The 21,381-nt window shown below is 46.3% G+C and overlaps 1 protein-coding gene across 11 annotated transcripts in view; it reads left to right on the top strand.

Annotated features, from left to right (window-relative positions):
* The window catches only part of camta1a (calmodulin binding transcription activator 1a), a 431,227-nt gene that overhangs the window by 182,387 nt on the left and 227,459 nt on the right, over positions 1 to 21,381 (top strand). For all 11 annotated transcript variants that reach the window (XM_070544830.1, XM_070544828.1, XM_015967197.3 and 8 more), the window contains one exon: positions 8,329 to 8,396. In XM_070544830.1, the coding sequence (XP_070400931.1) occupies positions 8,329 to 8,396 (68 nt within the window). The remainder of the gene's footprint in view (positions 1 to 8,328; positions 8,397 to 21,381) is intronic.

The following is a 21,381-nucleotide window of genomic DNA, read 5'->3' as shown; positions in this document are numbered from 1 at the left end:
TCACTGATACACCAGCGGTGGTCCTACAGTGAGTGGTGTGCACAACAGGACAAACTGTGCACTACACATGCAGCAACTTCACACACGGACTGTCCATACTCAGACGGGAAATTTTGCAAGATCAAATGTGACTTTAGAGTAAAAAAACATGGCAGACGAGGTGTGTGTATGTCACTGTCAACAGGCAGCGAGCTTGTTTGTCCTCACATATCGGACCATGACAAACCATCTAATCTGAAAGCTCTAATTTATGACCGGAGCGATCCTAACATGCTGCAGAGCAGACCACACTAAACACACCACCGAGAGGCAAACTGTACCTGCCTCAAGTGAAGCCGACACAGAAATGACAACAATTCCTGTTCTCCCCTCATCCACCAGAGGCTGGATCTAGAAAGGAGCAAGTTCCCACTGATTCTTATGAATAAATGCAGACGTCACAGCAGAAATAAACATTTAAAGCCTGGTTCAAAAACCATCATTTCTATATTTTCTACAGTCATTGGACACCACGCATGGTAGGAATATCTGATAGGATTATCTTTAGAGCCATTATGGTAACTGCGTGTGTCCTTAAGATTGTCAGGAGGGGAGCATCGTGTCAAATATTGGTGCTATTATCTAGCCGTGTGAACAGAGCCTCTCAAGACGTTAGTTTAATTCATCAGTGGGTCATAAAATATTTTGTTTAATGTCAGTTAAGCATATTACAACGTGAAACACTTGAAACATGTATTGGGCCTGTCCCTTGGCTTCTTTTTCATTGAGTTATTGCCATTTTTAAGGTCACTTTGCAGTTGTGGTCACCTTGAATCAAAGGGTTGCAGGCTTGAGCTCCATCTGTTGCTGCCGCTGCGTTCTTGGGCAAAACACTTAACCCACATTGCCTGCTGGTGGTGGTTGGATGTACCCAGCACATTCTCACACCCGGATCGGCTAAAACTGACGAAGGGTGACCAAGCGTTGCTCTGTCACAGCGCATCGCCTCCCGACGTGTTTGTCACTTTCAGCCGCTTCAGGTGTGAGAATGTGTTGATGGACCAGTGGTGACGGTGCTCTGCAGCCTCGCCTCTGTCGGCGTGCACCAGGGCAGTTGTGGCTACAGTGTAGCTCATCACCACCAGTGCGTGAATGGATGGATGACAGTTGTGTTGTAAAGCACCCTGGGGGGTTGTAGAACCCTCAAAGGCACTCCATCAAACCACTGCTAAAACAGGCCATTTAAACTGAGGTGACATCAAAGGGTACATACTTATGGGTGTATACTGAATCTGCCCAGCGATTCATGTGATGTTTTACTAAGAGACAGGTTTGAATCTAATGGCAAATATTCCACATTAATGGGATGTTCTGAAACAAAGCGTGTGGTGTGCAGGGGATTTCTCTCAAATACACAGGTTTTTGCTCAATACTTGTAAAACGTTACAGCTATTTTCATGTTTAACTGCATCTGATTGTTTTTTGATGGTTTCTTTGAAATGTGTCCACTGGGATGGGTACCGAATTCGGTACTTTTTAAGGTACCGACCAAATTCCATAGGACCGACCGAGCACCGATTCACGTCGTTTCAAACGGTGCCTCGTTTCGGTACCCGTCCTTCATATTGAGAACTTGCCTAGACAGCTGCGCATGCGCAAGAGCGTTATGTCGTCGGTCGCTGCGAGCGAGTTGTAAACAGAGCAGCATGGTAGAAAGAACGCACGCTAAAGCTTGGGTCCACTTCACTAAATGTGATGGGTAACTGGGTGATGATGAAACCAGCGACAACGATCTAAGTGAGACATCCTCATCTTAATCTGCTCCGGTAGGTAAATAAAATGTTTAAGATAACGTTAGCTTGATACGGTATATTAGCTTCCGTTTCACTAATGGTGCGTTTGCTTTCTCCTCGGACCTCCGAATTTCCGACTAGAACACAAACGCGCTCTAAAGTTTGGCTTCACTTTACTAAATGTGACGGGTGATTGGGTGAAGATGAAACCAGCGACAACGATTTAAGTGTGAGGCATCATCGTTTTAATCTGCTCCAGCAGCTAAATAAACTGTTTAAGATAACGTTAGCTTGTTATGTTAGCTTCCTATGCCACCATTGTTATCAGCTAATGGTGCGTTCGCTTTCTCCTCGGAAATTCTAACTTCCCAGTAGGAAAAATCAAATGAAAAAGGACGGCAAAAGGAATGAAGACACACAGTAAATTTAGTTCACAGTAAAGATGTTTGCTTCAGTTTAATTATCAGCTTATAAAACTACAAGGACGATGTTAAAATACAAACAGTTGTATGTTATTCATCGTGATATTTATCAAATATTGTTATATATTGAGAAAAATATATATTTAATTATAAAAGAGAATTAAAATAATAAACACTCAAAAGTATCGAAAATTGGTACCGTTAAGTACCGGTATCGATTCCTAGGTGCCGGGAATTAGTACCGGATCGATTCAAATGTCAAAGGTACCCATCCCTACCAGTGGTATTTGACATATTTAGAGGACACTTAAAAACACGTGCGTGTACACACAGGCACAGAAACACAAGTGAAGCAAGAGGAAACTGATTCAGCTACTAGTCATCATGCAGGGACTAGACATCTACACTGGAGGACGTCTATCAGTCATATCCGAAAGCCTTTGTGGACTGAGAAAGTGAACGGATTTGGGGGAAATTCATCGGATCAGGCGCACGAAGAGTTTCTGCTGAAGTCATCATAATACATAATAATACTATTAGAATTTGGGATGCGTCGAATGGTGTGTATATTTTTCTGAAAGTTTATTGCTCCTGCTCCCGCACCGCCCCGTCTTGACGCCAAAACATGAAATGGGATGAATATGTTAGTGTCATCTCTGATTTCAAAAAAGGTAGACTTTTCAAAAGATGATTCTCTCTGGAGAAAGTGTTGTACCTTCAGAATGGAAATATCATTTGAAAAGCGAGACAGTAAGAGCCAGTCATCTCAAAATGGAAATTTTCTCATGGTGGCTTTCCTTTTCACCTCAGCAGTTATGGGAAAGAGAAAATTGAGCTAGGTATGTGAGGGCGTGCGGAGGCTACGGGAAGAGGGAATAAAAGAGGGTGCACATTGACGAGTACAGGAGTGACAGCCCCTGAAAGCATGCTAATGAAGTGCCACGCTCAGACAGGTAACCAGTAATCAGACCTACTGATTGTAACACCGTAGAGTGAAACCCACAAACACTCGTCTCTGTCAGCCCTGAAACTGCTCCGTCATGTTCCGGTGAAGCCCTCTCTGCTAACAGTGCGTCGTAGCTTTTACAGAGACAAAAGAAATAAACGAGATGGCTGGGTTACAACAAACAGCTTCAGCTTGTTGTTTACCCCGGAAAATGAAAGGCCCCTTTATTCACAACCACCGTGTCAATTGGAAGAGGGATTGCTCCTACTTCCTTTCTGCTCCACTGCAAGCTGACGCAGTTTTATTTTTTATTTTTTTTTAGATCAGGTTTCTGTGGGAGTTTGCCTTAATTTGAACTTTGCAGAACACAGCACTTGCCAGCATGGGATATTTCTGCACCTGTAGACCTTAACCGAGGATGATGCCAGTGGGGAGGCAGAGGCATGAAGAAGTGAAGTACAAACAACCTTGCATGAGGTGGATTCTGACTTTAAGGGGAAGCGAGGTGGGGAGGTGTGTGCTCAGAGAGCCTCCTCTGAATATTTCCCCGGTGACGGAGAGCGGGCCAGAGGCAGTGAGGTCAGCAGATGGAGTCCAGAGCTCACTGACGGCAGCTGCTTTGACTGAGATGCACCATCGGTGTTCAGCACGCTGCTTTAGCATTTCTCCCTCCCTGCCTCATGCACTAACCCTCAAGCATGTTTGCTCAACCTGAGCGCGCACTAGCCTTCACATATAGCAGCTCCATGCAAACGCTGTCTCCTTGCAGCTGTTTAATGGCTGCGCGTCTGTTTTTGTTTGTTTCCTCGCCATAAGATTATTGCACCTTTATGGCTGGTCGGGGGGTTGGAATAATCCCTGGCATCTGTTCAGGCAGGGAGGGGCGAGCAAGGAGCCAGAGGTAGAGTTTCACTTTTTCTTCTTGCGGGGGAATTTTTCAATATACAAGACCGTGTGGCCCCCTTTTTCATCCCTGTCCACCGAGGGGGGAGGCGGTGGCTGGATTTTAGAGGTAGGAGTGATGGAGGGGATGTGTGCTGAGAGCCACAGAGGTCACTGAAGGAGCTTCCTGTTGCAGTTCTTCCAAAACGTGCGCAGTTTTCATGAATGTGTATAATTTAACTGCAAAAATGTTAGTTAAGCAGTTTCACCTTTTCACTGGCATATTGTGCACGGACAGCACTTCAAACACATTTTCTCTCATTTAACTAATTTAAGTTGTAATTACAATCTTTATTTTCAGTTTCCTTGTTTTTGTTTTTGTTACATAACAGAAGTTATGAAGCAGAGGAGCAGCTTCTCTTCAGCCTTCTCCTTTTCTTATCTTCTTTACTGAAGACTCTCTTCGCATGGCTCCTGTTGTTAAGCCGGGAGAACAGAACGTTATTCAACATGGATAAAGGTCCCAGCTTGCACCTGGAGGCACTCAGCACCACCCCTCTCCCATCCGGGAATCCTGCCAGCTTGGGAACCCCTCACACTAAAACGCCCTGCAGCGTCCCTGTGGGCTATCAGCAGTTAGCGGCGTCCGTGCCCGGTCACACTGTTGACTAAGCCGTGAGGAGCCAGTGGGGTTCCTGCTGCAGAGGTGTATTTTACACAGAAAAGAAAGATTCTCTAGCATGCCAAATATTTCCATTGTTGCTTTTCATAACCTGGGCTCATATGGGGGATCCACACCCGTGAATCGACTAGCTCTATTTTAGTGCATGTGACGACGCTCGCTGTGCCGACCGAACTGTTTGGCTACCCGCAACAGTGCCCTCTATTGGCTGGTAGATGTAAACATAAACCCAGCGTTGTGCCCGTCAAAATACATTTTTGATGATTTTTTAATTAAAGCATAGCTTTTGAAGGAAATCTTAGGTGTGTTCTTGCTGTGTCGTGGTTCTAATTCCATGCTTTCATTCTTTTTAAACACAGAAACAGTTTTGTTTACCTGTTTTGTAGCTACAGTTTCGCCGACGGCGAAACTGTAGCTACAAAACAGGTAAACAAAACTGTTTCTGTGTTTAAAAAGAACGAAAGCATGTAATTTTAAAGGAAATACCGCATCTTCTTCCTGCACACCTCTAAACACCTCGTTTATTTAGCTTTCTAATAAATACTTTCATATTCAACCTTTAAAATGTGTCTTTTTAAGTCCTAGTATATTAGGAGCGTGCAACGTTTCATGGTTTTTGACACATTTCCACAAAGCAATGGCAAAATAAAAATGTTAGGTCATTCAAATATTGACCAAGTTCCTTAAATTCTGCATGTAGACCATTTTATCTGAACTATTTCAGACTTTTTAGTAAAAGAAATAACTCACTATAAAAGGTTGAAATGAAAAGGAGGACATAGGACCAGGGGCGGATTTAGGACTGAAGAAGATCCGGGGCTTAACACACACACACACACACACACACACACACACGCATACGCACGCGCACACACGTGACACGCACTAGTCAACATCATATATGTCTTGTACCACATAAATTTTAATCTGAAGCTACATATGAAGCATATTCAGGGCAGAGTATTATTCCTGTTAGTGTTTAGTGTGAGATGATAGTAAATATTCCCTTTCTTTCTCCAACAACTTTACCTGATAGTAAGCTAACTTTAGGCAAACCAGCAGCACAACAAATATTTTCTAATAAGACTCACAAACCTGAGTCAACACCAGTCTCATCAAAGCTGGGGTTCTGTCGTTGTACTTTTGGTCTAAAAACGTCCTTATGTCCATCTTCACTCATGCGTTTCAGGCAGAGAGTGTAGAAGAAGCCGGCTGCTGAAGGGCTTCTTCTTCAGTGGCGGAGGCTCAGGCAGGCTGTATACAAACTACTGCCAGCTGCTCCCTCTCTGTTGGACTTTGGTACTGCATGTTACTTCCGTGATTTAGATCCGGGGCTTATCATAAAACATCCGGGGCTTCAGCCCAAGTAGCCGGGCCTAACACCGCCCCTGCATAGGACTTTCTTTTGTAAGTGAGTTCATATATGAACCTGAAATTCACACTACACTATTTAATGTAGAACTGAGTCTAAACCAGTTGTTTTCAGCTGTTCCATTGCATTTAAAATGAAATGCTTTAGTTGGTTAGTGGTTCTGTATAAACATGGACACAGTGTTTACTTAACTCACATCTGCGTTCTGCTGATTTGTTTCCATGATGACGAGCTAACATGCTAATGCTAGCTAACCTCCCCACAGTTTTGATCAGCCTTCTTTAATTTGTTGCATATTTCCTGTTGGTCTGGTCAATAATAACAAATGTCACTGAGTCATCGTACGAGTGCGTAGTTTACCTGCAGCACACCTCTCCACCTCAGCTCGCTGAAACATGTCCAGCTGTGTGATGCTGTCTGTGTTTTTTATTTTTATTTTTTGGATTACAGGAATCCTCGGTCCACTGGTCACATTAAGCCGGGCGTACGCTGTGCGACTTTTTCACTTTTTTGAGCCGATTTTCCAGTCGTGCGAGAATCCACGACATCGGGGCGAGTTTTGCGCTGAGCGGTCGTGTAGTGTACAGGAGGTTACGAGAGGCGATTAACACCACGTGACCAGCTGCCGATCAGCAGTCGTGAGGTCGCACAGACTTCTGGCGTGTTTAAAATTTCGCTCGTCCCTCGTGAGGGTATCGCACTGTTGAAGCGGCGCTGCGAGCAGCTGCGACCCAAAAAGTATCAGAACCGCTCACGGCGCATGCGCAATCCTGCATCAACGCCGCTCGCCCGCTATTTCCCTAATAACACACGTTGTTCGTTTTTGTTTCTACACGTTTTTTTTACTCACAAAGATTGTCAAGAAAGCGTGTTTGTCGTGTTCATGTCAAATTAAACTGATCACAATACACAGATTTACTTTCTTCATTTCGTTTTCCTCATCCAACCCCCATAAATCCCTGTGTGTCCTCCTGCAGCGCTCCCGAAGGACAACAGGCAAGACAAGACAAAAAAAAGTCTGACGTGTTGAGTAAAAACTGCTATTTTTAGTATATTTTTAGGGCCGACGTGTTGCTACCAGACGTACAGTGTGAGCACATGACTCGTGAGATCTGCTCTGCGAGGAAGTCGTACAGTTTGAGCTGAAGCTGAACGCTGCGAGTGAAAAAGTCGCACAGTGTACACCCGGCTTTAGCCTACTCCTCCTATAACAAATGTATAAAAGCTTAATTTGTTTCAAATACTATCTGTGAAGTTCCAACTTCACCAGGAGGTAAGTGTTTTTTTTTTAGAAACCAACCATCAAGGGGAAGGCACTTCCACATGCCTTTTGGGTTTTGTGGACGTTTGCCTCGTGTGGACAGGCGCATCAGCAAAGACAGACACCCCCAAGAAAATAGGAGAACAATGTTGTTGTGTAGGATGACATCAAGCCCGTTCCCGCATCCAGCTCTCTGTAAGAGTCTGACAAATGTTCTGGTGAAGAGTGAATTGGTGGCTGTCACTGGTAATCAATGGGTTGTCGGCCATTATCCAAAGTTCTTTTATTTCTGCCCATTAGTTTGTTGAGAAAATGGCCGGGTATGGTCTGGTGCGCTCCCCTTACGTTCAGACGGATGCAGCAGGCAGGGCGAGCTCGAGAAACATGAAAGTGCTTCAAGTATCTGTTTTTGTGCCAGTGGCGGTTAGGGCTTTTTCAGTATTTCAGCGTTTATAGCGTCTCTTTGTACACGTCGGACTCCAAAAGAGCTACAGCCTGTTTCTGAGGCAGCAGAACACATTCGTGTCAATATTGTGGGACTTGTGTGTAATTATTATTCAAAGGTTAAAGAGGGGATTGATCCGTAGAGGAGTGTCAAGGGCAGATCAAAGGGATTTGGGGGAGGATTGGACCTAAAATGTTAAAAGCTTCTCGCTCTTTAACACAGAGATGTCAATCTCTCTGAGAGCACCTTGATGTCCTCAGAGGAGAACTTGATCAAAGCCTCCATAACAAAGATGGTCTCAGAAGATGATCTGACCTCCGCTGGATCCCACTTCTGTCTTTCATTTTACTTCTACGAGGGTGCGTTTACCTGCTTGAACTCCCCGGCGCAGGTCCCGTTTCCATCTTTCTTCTGTTTGTTCTGCTGGTTAGACTGTCTGAATGTCAATGAAGCAGCCTCACAAATGTATTGCAAACACAGGAGAACGGTGATTAAAGATGACATATCTAAGCCTTGCTCCTTTCCTCTCCCTTCTCTCTTTCACAGGAGATTGCGGCTTACTTGATAACATTTGAAAAGCATGAAGAATGGCTAACGACATCCCCTAAAACAAGGTAAGACAAACCCACTCCCGCCTTCTTTAAAACATCCATTTTTTAAGATTCACCGCCTCAAGACCCTAATGTTCCAGGAGCTGGAATTACCGTGTTTCGTTTTTGCACATCTCTCCAAGACACTTTACTGACCTCTCTCAAGTTCAGGGTGGGATGTTTAATTTTACAGGCTGCTGATGGCTGTTCAGAAAAGTTCACAGTTTGCAGATACATCATAGAATATTAACAGCCTCTAATAAGCGCCTTTTACCGTACCAATTAACATAATAGACATTAGTGCAACATCTGCTTTGAATGTTATGTTAATGCGTTTGTATCTGTCTGCACATTCACCACTCAGCAGTGAGGTCAGAAGTTACACCCACATGTGGAACAAAATGCCAAGAGTAGCTATGATATTTGGAAGAGAGCAGGGGGTGTTCTGGTAATGTATGCATATGAAGGTGAAAAAAGTCCTTCTTGGCTTTTTCAGCTCATTTTAACACATAAAACTTAATGTCAGCCTGCATGTTTGTGGCAGCAGTGGGTGTGATGTAATTATGTCGCATATCTAAGCTGATAATTAATAATGCACGCGGTTTTGGCATTAGACGGTGTTAGACTGCTCTCTGTTTGAGTTTATTTGGCTAATCTCTTAATCTCTCTGTTAGACTGCAGCGGGGGTCCGTTTCTCGGCCTGTCTTAGAATATTACCACTACATCACGCGGTCGGAGCAGCCAGTTAATGAAAACGTTCACACGAGTCTCTTGTTTTATTTAAAATAAGCCTTGACTTGATTTTTCCTGCTAACTGGACTCACCTAGTTGACGTTTTGTAAAACCCTCATCCACGTGTTGAGAGACTAAACAGACCTCCCGCAACTGGTGTGTTTCTTTTTTCTCTCCGGTTTTGCAAAATCTGATTATTGATTATTTGTGTTTATTGGTAAATGGTATTGATAACAATAATATCTCTAACCCCCCTTGTGTGTTTTGGACTTTCTTTGAGGTACACCTGGACTTAATAAATAAAAATACCTAACACCTTAAAGTTAAAAGTTAAAGTTAAAGTCCCATTAGTCGTCACACACACAGGTGTGTGTGCGAAATTTGTTCTCCGCATTTGACCCATCCCCTGGGGGAGCGGTGAGCTGCAGACACAGCCGCGCTCGGGAACCATTTGGTGGTTTAACCCCCCAATCCAACCCCTTAATGCTGAGTGTCAAGCAGGGAGGCATTGGGTCCCATTTTTTCAAAGTCTTTGGTATGACCCGACCAGGAATCGAACCCTGATCTCCCAGTCTCAGGGCGAACACTCTACCACTAGGCCACTGAGCTGCTCAGGTGCTGCTCAGCCCCACCCCCTCTGTTTTTCCACGCCAGATTGATAATAGTTCTGCATAAGGACACTGCCAATTAGAATAGGTTCTCATGTGTAATTACCAGCTGAAAGAGCCCTATGCTCCACGGCTTTTTCCTGGTTTGTTTTGTTTCTTGTTATTTAATCAATAGAAAGTGTCTTCTCTCCAGATCAACCCCTTTGAATTTAGTTTTTACCACACATCCTCTTTCCCCATCAGAATACATGTCATCGTCTTCTTGCCTTAAAGTAAATGACCTTGGGGAAAGGATTCAAAACGGTAGCGAGGAACGTCATGTCTGTGTGCTAGGTGCTGGGACATCAACAATGTCACAAACGCTGGCGCTGAGTAGCACAAGACAAGACATTCAGAAAACGGGTGAGACATGGAGATTTTTGATCCAGTGTCTCTTTAAACAAATGTTTCTCAGGATGCTCCTGGCTACAGTCTGTCACCTCCAAGGGTCCTGCTGGTCAAATCCCAGTAGGCTCATGCTGGTTGTGTCGTAGAGCAGGCGTTGATGTCTCAGACGTGTCACCAGGGAGCATCTCCACGATCGCAGCCACAGCCATGACAAAACACCTGACAACATCCCAATTTTCATTGCAGGACAGGAGCTCAGTAAATAAACTGTATGAATGTGTTGTTGTGGGGGTTTTTTTGTCAGGGAGACAGGGTTTGAGGTGTTTTGTCAGTGAAAGGGTAGGGTGGAGTGACGGATGACGTTGGGGGGGGGGGGGGGGGGTGAATGTATGTATGTGATTGATGGCCATCCTCTCTATAGAAAGCTTTCCTGTCAAGGTTGCGTGTGAGAGGTCACGCCCGGGACACCTGTGGTTGAACGCCGCCTCATCATTTGTCACGACGTATCTGGTTATGCGTCCGATTGTGACTGAGCTGTCCGTTTGTGGGTTGACCCCTGTGGGGAACAGGCTAAGAAGGCTAATTCTTCCTCAGCGAGCACCTCCACACTGGGTCAGCGGGGTACGATGGAAGGTAGAGATTAGCAGCGGGGTCACACACGGAGAGGCGCAGTGCTGCACGGCTGCTCAGCACGCGTGTAACAACTCTGACACATGCGGGTCGTAAACAGAGGAGCGGGCCTCCGCCAGAACGCAAGGAGCTGACGCCAGCTGTTTGACCAAGGTGACACGCCAGGCAGGACATGCTCTGAATAGAGATGGCATGCTGTCAACATGCAGAGGGTAAAACGAATCGGACGGAACGCACGCGTGCACAGATGTTATTTATGAGGCGCGTGGAGCTGATGCATATGAGCGAAGGCGGCGCTGTAACAGAGTAGCCAGCACTGTCTGTTGTTTTGGTCGGTTTTTGTTTGTTTATCATTTGAAAATCCGAAGCATGCCAGGGGGAGAGCGGTGCAATGCTGAGTGATTGATGTGCTTAGCTCAAGTAATACACGTTCCCTTTTAGATAGGAAGTGCAACAGTGCTTAAAATCAATACCAGCGTTCTCCCACTGACTGCTCGAACAGCACTACAGCTAATTCAGGCCGCACCTGTCAGAGCCGGGGAAATCTTTCCCTACTCGGGCCTTACACTTTAATTTACACCAACAGCCTCTCTGCCTTCCATTTCCATTAAAGGGAGAGCCTGGCATTATGGCTTTAATGAAGGCCGCAGCCAGGCTGTGATTTAGGACGGCCGTTACCTTGCACCTTCACTCCACAGGAGGGAACACACTTATAGGCACAATTAGGATTTTCCTCCACTGCTGCTTTGTGGCTGGCCGTCCCCTCTCTTTCCCTTTGCCTTTTTAAAAGATGCTGCCGCTGCTGATGGGATCTGGAGGCGCCTGTGGGAGAAAGACGGAAAACAGAAGGAAGGCAAAGAATTGTGCTTCCAAATCTAGACATTAACATTTGATTTGACCTCATCATGGGCGAAGCATTGTTCTCCTGTTGAGAACAGGCGCTTATTGTCCATCATAAATGACACAAATGTCCCTTTGAGGGGCTCTTTTCAGGCTGTTTGAATGCTGACAGATGGAGGCACTGCTGACTCGATGGTGTCACAGACTGGTCAGCCCGAAGACCTAATGGACACCTGTGTGCCATTGTGAGATCACTCATTATACTGAGCATCCTGTAAGCATCGTGTGATTGGATGGTGGCGATGTGGGGCATTAGGATTTCTAGGCTGCACTCTTTTTTTATTGGACCAGTTAAATGCAAGTGAACTAGAGCTAAAACTGCAAAAGCGGTTCCACTTTTCAACCAATGTCTCGTGTGTGTTATATTCTCTGGCCGTGCTACTGGGTACCCCTAGGAGACATGTTAACACAAATAACAGATTACGTCTTTATTATCAGGCTGTATCACTGCTTTCAACATAGAACAGGAACCCAAGGCTACAATCCCCACAGGCTCACCAGAGCTGGACCAGAAGAGACCGGAAAACATTTCCTGGTCTGATGAGTCTGGTTTTAGCATTCCGGTCTGAATTTGGTGTCACAAACATAAAAGCATGGATCAGTCCTGCTTTACATCAATGCTTCAGCCTACTGCTGGAGTAAAGTGTGTGTGGGAGGTCTTCTTGTCCCACTTTGGACATCTAATGGTGGTTTTTCAGGAACACATCTCAGAGTAACTCGGACCGATGCAGCTCGACCCGACCACTGTTCCCAAGGGTACGCTTTGGTATTTTCCCTCTAAACTTTCTCCCCTGTTTTTAGTCCCTGCTCCATTGAGGTACCTGGCAAGGCTGAGTCGGGCCGGCATCGTGATTCTGGCTGCTGATTGGCTAGGGGGTGGAGTCACTGGTTGCTCCAGAGTTTTTTACCTTCTGTTTCACTGCCTGCAGCCATTTCCTAGTTCAGTGTCTGACAAAACGCCGTACAACTGAGCAGAATGCCCAGCAACACCTCCATTTCTCAGGTGAGTTGTTTCTGTGGAGCGTACAAGTTACCCTACACTGTTTATCCTCATGCTATTTTGTCATAAGTAAAAATTGCAACCCTCCCGTGACTGCCGCTGGTCCCCGCCTCCCTTCCCTCGCACCCACTTGGAGCTGGCATGGGAACAAAACTACACTCAGATGGGCTGACTCAAACCAAACTGTACCGAGCTGTTTTAGGCTGAGTGGTGCTCCTGGAAAACTAGCTTTCGTGCTGGTACAACTCTGCCTACCTGAGTATTGTTGCTGACCCTGTCCAACCCTTTACCACCACAGTGGACCCATCTTCTTAGGGCTACAGTTAGGCCCGGGACGATAACAACTTTTGCTGGATGATATATTGCCCATCAAATTACTGACAATAAACAATATTATCATCACCATAATCAAGACTCATCGTCATCGTCGTCGTCTTCCTCCGCTTAACTGGGTCTGGGTCGCGGGGGCAGCATCCCAACTAGGGAGCTCCAGACCGTCCTCTCCCCGGTCACCTCCACCAGCTCCTCCGGCAGGACCCCAAGGCGTACCCGGACCAGATTGGAGATGTAACCTTTCCAACGTGTCCTGGGTCGACCCGGGGGCCTCCTGCCGGCAGGACATGCCCGAAACACCTCCCCAGGGAGGTGTCCAGGAGGCATCCTGACCAGATGCCCAAACCACCTCAACTGACTCCTTTCCATCTGGAGGAGCAGTGGTTCTACTCCGAGTCCCTCCCGAATGTCCGAGCTCCTCACCCTATCTCTAAGGCTGAGCCCGGCCACCCTACAGAGGAAACTCATTTCGGCCGCTTGTATCCGCGATCTCGTTCTTTCGGTCATTACCCAAAGCTCATGACCATAGTTGAGGATTGGGACGTAGATCGACCGGTAAATCGAGAGCCTGGCTTTCTGGCTCAGCTCCCTCTTCCCCACGACAGATCGGCTCAGCGTCCGCATCACTGCAGACGCCGAACCCATCTGCCTGTCAATCTCCTGATCCCTCCTACCCTCACTCGTGAACAAGACCCCGAGATACTTAAACTCCTCCACTTGAGGTAGGACCTCTCCCCCGACCCGGAGTTGGTAAGCCACCCTTTTCCGGTGGAGAACCATGGTCTCAGATTTGGAGGTGCTGATCCTCATCCCAGCCACTTCACACTTGGCCGCGAACCTACCCAGCAAGAGCTGAAGGTCAGAGCTGGATGAAGCTAGGATGCGCTCATCCTTGTTCTTTTATCCATCCTTTTGACTCTGGTTCTGCTTCAACTTCAGCTGTGGCTTCCCCTAGCAACGCGAGTCATACACCTAAAATGGCACTAAGGGGGTGTGGTTGACATGCAGGTCGCGTGTCTGACAAAGACCGATATATCGAGGCTGGAAAAACCATTGAGTTAATTTTCATCTATTGTACGATTAATTGATTTATTGATTTCCGTCCCGTATTGAGTGCACTCCATAGTCACCAGATTCCTGTGCCTTTAGGATGTGACGGAATGAGAGATTTGCACAGTTGTGCAGCAAACAAATCTACAGCAGCTGTGTGATGCTATCTGGTCACCGGGAACAGAACCTCTGCAGGATGTTTCCAACAGGTTGTTCACTAAGTGGCACCAAGAATTAAGGCCTTTCTGAAGGCAAAAGAAGGTCCAGCCTTGTACCAGATAGCAGCAGTGTGCCAGCTGTGAGCTTTAACTCCTGCACACACACACACACACACACACACACACACACACACACACACACACACACACACACACACACACACACACACACACACACACACACACACACACACACACACACACACACACACACACTGTATATTGAAACTATCAAACAATAAGCGGCGATCCTAGGGGGGTCCTGCGGTGACACCGAGCCTCGCCGCCACCACGTCCCAACGCAAAAGCCCTCCCTCCTCCCACATCCATAGCAACGGTGGCTGCAGCCCTTCGAAATGAATTCAAGTCCCATTAGACAGCTTCCAAAGACAATGCTTTTATTAAAACCTACAGCAGCGCCGCCACACCAGAGGCACAGGAGCACCAACAACAGTGCGGAGCAGAAATAAAAGGCCGCCTGAAATCTGCTAATGACTGTTTGTTTGCCATTGTGTACGGGAGCTGTGACTTTGTTCAGAATTTAGCGTGCAAAAAATAAAACAAGGACAAATATAGAGGGGTGTGTGATCATGCTTGTGCGTAGATGAGCTTGTGCGCAGGTCGTGTTAGTGCAGGCACAAGAGGCTATGCCTTTGAAAACTACAACGTGTATTTAGATGTGTAACTACAAGTGTGTGTTTTCTATGAAAAACATAGCTGTGACTTTTTGTTTTGACTAGAGAGGTAGTGCTGAGGTGGGTCTGCCGCTGTGAATAAGGCCGCCCCAAAGCCCTATGTGCAAACTGCATCTCTCTCCGCCAGTGTGGCAGATGGTGTGAAGAACAAGTGCTGGACTTTCTGTGTGTGTGTGTGTGTGTGTGTGCATGGGAGAATTGAGGGGGCCGATGTGTAAGACGTGCCTGAGAAGCACGTTGGATAGTGTTTGGTCCTAATGCAGTGTGGCACCGGCTGGCTGGCTGGCTGGCAGAGTTTCAGAGGAGAGGGGGAAAGGACAGGAGCAGCAGGAGCGAGACACGGCGAAGGGGTGACACAAAACCAGCTACAGCGAGGGAAGTAAGCAGGAACAAAAGCATAGAAGATGAAGAGATATTTGATAAAATTACTCTGGATTCAGGACAGAAGGACGGAAAACGCTGACCCGAGCTGGAGTTATGAAATAAATCCATCATGTCAAGTAAATATGAAGAGGCAGTTTGGTAACATGACCCAGTGTCATTGCCTTTATCTCTGTCCTCTACGTGTCCTCCTTCTCCTCTCTGTGTGTGTGTGTGGTTTATATATATATATATATATATATATATATATATATATATATATATATATATATATATGTGTATCCCAACTCATCCTGTGTAAAGCTTCAGTTTATGGAGCAGTGGCCCTTGGTTACCTCATTGTGTCGGACCCTGAAGGACTTCCAGCCAACACCCGCTGCAAAGAGAGTGATGCCCAGCTGGTGTCCTGTGGGCTGGGTGAAATAGAGCCCACCAGGGAACACCAAATGGACAAGGAGTGAGCGGGGGCCCGGGCACCATGGAGAAAGAGTGGGTGAAAGAGAAAATGAAAACGGTCTCTGAAGGAAGAGTGAATTTGACTGAGCGGGAGCAGTTTAGAAAATGGAAACATGTCGATAAGAGAAGCGAACAGACGAGCTGGAGATGGGAGGGACGGTGATGGATAGGGGCGAGGAGGAGAAGGAGAGATGGAGGAACGGATTTACGTACATAGACGAAAGAGAAGGAAAAAGATGGAACGGAGAGGGTCTGAGCTGACATATGGGAGGGGGAGAGGGGAGAAAGGGTGTGTAAACGGCAGATAGAGGGGGAGGGAGGTGAGCGATGGGTTTAACTGACAGATAGAGGAAAGTCCTGTGGTTTGGGGGCATGGGAGAAGAGAATGCTAACGGTCAATAGATTACAGCTAGTGTTGTGCCAAGTCCAAGAGCCTCAGTCTGCTAGCCAACTTAATAGTGCCTCATGTTTGTCTGTCCTCTAAAGTAATGCCCAATCTGAGCCCAGGGAGGCGGCCTGAGCCTGAGGCTAGTGGGAATGGACAGGGGACTAGATATATGTTAGTTCACATCCAGGCTGCTGTATATTACACCAGCCAGCTCGCTCGCTAGAGACTATTCAGCTGAACTCGGAACATCATCTAGTTTTATTGCTTTTATTCCCTTAAAACAGCTTCTGACGAAGGCCAGGAAGGGCAGGATCAGACGGAAGGATGAATGTTTTTAGGGTGGGCTCTTTCTGGATGGTGATCAGTACTGAAGCTGTGATGAAGTTACCCATGCTAGGCTGTCCAAGCTGAGGAGCTTCATGCTGTACTCACAGACAAAAGCAGCACAAAGAATAACGACACATCCACTCTTACCCACGATGCCAATTTGGAGGAAGAGGTGGAGAGGAGTGAGGAAGGAAGCCAGTAACAGGCCACAGGAGAGTGGGGATAAATAAATAGAAGAGGAAGTTGATGTCAAGCAGGTGTTCAAGGAGAAAGTGTCAGCCAAGCGGGCAGAGATGGGGAGAAGTGCTGCCTCTGCAGCCTGATAATAAAGACTTAATTCAATTAGCTCTTCTGCATCGGTGAGCAGCGTGCAGGCTGGCTGTCATGGAGCAGACCGTCGACACAGCTGATCTCACCCTCAGCCACCTTGTGGACGGCCTGCCCTGCGCTTCTCAGCACCTCCACCCCCAACGCCGCCTTACTCACACTCGCTAGACCCAACCCACCTTTCACACCTGAGTCACTCAGCAGCGCAGACTTCTGCCTACAACTTTATTCTCACCTCTTTCATCATCTCTCGCATTAAACTAAACTTTCCTCAGCTCCTCTTCCTCTTTTCCCCTTGATGTTCTATTTTCAACGTCTCTCTTCTCTCCACCCCTGTTTGTACCATCCTCCACCATCTCGTCACGGTGCTCCTGATGCAGCCGAATCGGCGAATGTTGGCCAGAGAAAGAAGGATTGTGACTGTGAAGCCCTATTTTCAGCCCAGCATGCCCTGCTGCCCAGCTGGATGCTGTCCTGTAGCCATATGGCGTAGCGGTTCCTGGGCCTTTAGGAAGTCCTCGCGGGCGTTTCAGTTCAAAACAGGTTGCTATGCACCCCACGCACCGCTCCGTGTCACTCTACTGGGGTGTGGCCAGAGAGCACCTGTTCCTGGCCAGCCACAGCATAATCCTAAGGGTGATACATTGCAGCACCACAAAGCAAGGCAAGTTCCTAAAGGTCCCACACTCACAGGAAAGGGGGGGTGTGAAGGAACAGGAGGTGACACAGGATCAAAACCAGAAAGGAGGAGGAGGAAGGAAAAGGACAGGACACACAGTTTCAGTGATGTTGTTATGTAAAGAGAAGGAGAAAATAGGTCCTGGCTGGCGGCCAGGCAGCTCTGTGAATCACCAGCAAAGAACAGGCACGACATGAGTGTGTAAAACACACACACACACACACACTGGCACACATTATGTCCCGTTTCTTCGCCCCAACTGAGCTTCCTAGTACAGGAAGTACAACACACACACGAGTGGCCATGTGGTGTCGTTAAATGAGTGAAAATGTGAAACAGCAGAACTGAACTCTGCACTTTATAATCAGTTAGAAACAAAAAGACGATAAGAGCAGCAGCCTGCTCGCTGTGCGCCCCTTGCATCAAGGCCACAGGATTCAGGTTCACACCCTTGTTTGGTTGACCTCTGTCCATCTGGATGGTTAATGGGCTCGACACACGGGAGGCGACCAGCGGCCAGCGGCAAAACCGTCTACGCGTTCTGTTCCATGGCGAAATCGAAACTTCTGTTGTTTTGTTTGGCTGTGTCAGGTTGGAGGGAATTAATGTTATTTAAGCGGTTCTGAGTAAAAAAGCGGTAGATGTGATGTTTCACAAGGTGCTGCTAGAGTTATGTGAAATCTTACTTCTGATTTTACTATAAAACATAATAATAATAATCAACTTCTCCTCCATGTTTGCTCGGAGCATCCTGTCCGCTCATTGGTCAGTGAATGAAACCTCCGTTGATTGGTCCTCGTCCGAGCGACAGCGATGAAAAGTTGAAAATGTTTCAACTTTCTGGGATCGCGTCGCTGGGTCGCCTGTGCACGACACGTGCACGAGCGTAAAATTTCACACGCACGTTTTTCGCGTTTCGCTTGGTAGGAGGGAGACCCGCGATTATCGCTTTGTCGCGCATGTCTCATCGAAAATGAATGGAGGAGAGGCGATGTGGCCTCCCTAGTGTCGAGCCCGTTAGTGTTGTCCTCTCGCCCGTGCGCCCTCCCGTTTGGGTTACTTCTCTCTGCAGTCCTCGCTCACTACCAGACCAACTTGGTGAGAGACATTTTGATTCTGATGAAACGTCGTCGACACGTGAGATTGATGCCTGAGACCTGCGCACCCGCACCCTCTTCCCCTCAGCAACACGCAAGACTCCTACTACTTAACCGCTCCATTAACGTTGGATAGTCTTGTATTAATTTTACATTAGTAATTTAATCAATTGAAATCTAAGACAATCAATAAATGATTCAACTCTTTCATGCCATGCACGTTTTAGATGAGCGCAGTTAGAAAGGCAAACATCATTTAAAATCATTTTCATGTCTTTTTTACAGTTATGCAGTCATTCTCTAACTGTCTGTTGGGTCATAATCTTTTAAAGGTTGGTACAGTTTAAAGACATTAATGGAGATTAAAACCGTTTCCTTTTTCATGTAGTGACCCTAAAGTTCACATCTTTTTAGTTGTGTTTTTGGTTTTCTTCTGACAGACTGAACCGAACAAAAATAAGACAACAGAGGAGACAAAAGTATGTTTTTCTGTCTTTTTTTTAAAGTCGTACCCTTTGCTTACAACTCCCTATTGTGTTGCTGGATAGAATCCTATTTGTTTACTGCAGATTTTTCATCTTTCATCATTTCTCAGTGTAGTCAATCTTCTCTTTATCCTCCGTTTGCCAGAAGCTGTTGCTCAGAAGAATCTTTTTGGAGTCTGCCACGTTGTGAAGTAGTCCTACGTCCGACCCGCAGGGAAAGAGTAACCCTGCTGGATGGAGTAGAACGAGCGGGATGGTTTTTCCAGAACGGACATGAAGGGTTGCATTTATTTACAGGTGATGCGCCTGTTGAATTGGCTCATAAATTAGCCTCCCTGTTTTCTCGAGCTTTGACCGAAATCACCTCTCTATCTGTGTTTTCTGAGCTCAGACTTTCTGATAGATTTTTACTGTGGGATGATGACACTCTTTAGATGATGCTGTTGAAAGGCACAAAGTGGGCCAGCACAGGTTTAAAACCCCGTTCACTGCTCGCTGCTTTAATGCTCTTCGTGTCACCGGACAACGATACAGCGACTGCCAAGCATCAAAGTGTGCAGCTCCAAGAGCGAATGGGCACCTTAGCTTGTGTCTGACTGAGAGAAACAGAGAAGGAGAGGCTCATAATTAGGATAAAGACAGAGAAATGGATGATTGTTGGCATGGCTCTGTTCTGATTCAGACCTCCTCTCCAGGATTCCCTTCTGAGTTTCTGAAGAACAACTAGACTCAGCGGTTGTGTATGTGGACATGTGTGCATATGTTGATGTGTAGAATCCAAAAGAAGAAAAATAATGCATCATTTTGTAAAATGTTCAAAGCCCATTCTGTATTTGACGACTGACCCTCAGAATGTTGTTGGTAGCAGGTTGAACCGTCATTAAAACAGAACACCGTGTTGGACGTAATGAGAAACCATTTTTTTTTTTACCTTTTATGCTTGAAAATGATCGGCCACTCTGAGTTTTTCATGCAGGCTGAGCATGAAAATAGTCTCCTACACCTATCTCCTGCATTAGCTCCTGGTACTATGTTTATATTAATGTTTATGTGCTTAGCAGATGCTTTTACCCAAAGCGACTTACAAATTTTTCTTTTAACCTATAGGGCATGTTGTGATCTGTGGGGGAAACCGGAGTACCCAGTGAAAACCCACGCATGCATGGGGAGAACACACAACTCCACGCAGAAAGGCCGCAGCCAAGTTTCGAACCTGCGACCTTCGTGTTGCAAGGCAACAGTGCTAACCACTGCGCCACCATGCACCATGGTACTAGCTTGGCTAGTAGACGCTAGCTGTTAGCATTAGCAACTCCACCACACGGCAGAACTCCTTCAGGCTTATTTGTGAAGATAAAACGTTGTAGAGGGGTGGAGTTGTGTTGCTGTTAGCCAATCAGAGGAGAGTGATGAACCCTCTTTGAATTAAACTAATTAAAACCGCGGATAAGAAACCAAACTACTGACCTGTTGTTGCTCAGTGCACGTCCTCAGAGTGTGTCTTGTAGCATCATGCAGCGTTACTTTAGCCTTTTTGGCCCTTTGTTGTATTTTATTTTCGATAATCCATTAATAGGTATCATTTCAGTGTTTTCCTCATATTTGACATTATATCAGCCAATATCAGCCCCATGCAGACCACTTTCTCAGTTACTAGTGCCTTGTTTACCTCTCAGTTGTTTTGTGTACCATACACTGATGTTAACAATCTCACAGATTCTCCATCGTGTTTTGTAATAGTATTTTAAACTTGTTTTAAAGACAAACAAAGGGAAGGGTCGGCCCTCTCCACCATCACCATCATAATCATCTCAGGCGGTTTACAGCAGAGACAAGGGAGCTTGAAATGACAAGAAGACGGAGAGCCAAAGGGGAAGAGAGATAAAAGTGAAATGCAATGGAGAGAGAGTACCACCTACCGTTCTGGTGTCCCCTGGCAGAAGAATCACGTTGAGGAGAAGACAGGGAGGTCTGTTTTCAGCAAAGCCTTAGCTTCGTTTCTCCCTGCTCTGCCTGAAGAAGTGAATCTGGGGTGACTGCGCCCACATTTAGGGCATGAGAGGATTAGTGGCAAGCAGGAAGGTGGTTGGGGGCTGTTTTTTGTTTGCGTGCCTACTATTCCTTGCTTCGTATTGTTGCAACGAAGCAGCAATTTAGTCTGTTTTCTTCTTTTTTTCGATCCCATGTTCTTAAAGAAAGCATCACAAGCAACATAACAAACAAACGTGTGAGAGGAGGCTGAAATAGAAGCCCAGTGAGTGTCGTCCTCCCCTTTTCCCTGTCACCATGTAACACATCCTGGAGCCTCTTTGCTCT

The sequence above is a fragment of the Nothobranchius furzeri genome, chromosome 15 (genome assembly GCF_043380555.1).
Source record: "Nothobranchius furzeri strain GRZ-AD chromosome 15, NfurGRZ-RIMD1, whole genome shotgun sequence".
NCBI lineage: Eukaryota > Metazoa > Chordata > Actinopteri > Cyprinodontiformes > Nothobranchiidae > Nothobranchius > Nothobranchius furzeri.
This window is presented reverse-complemented; position numbering and strand designations above follow the sequence as displayed.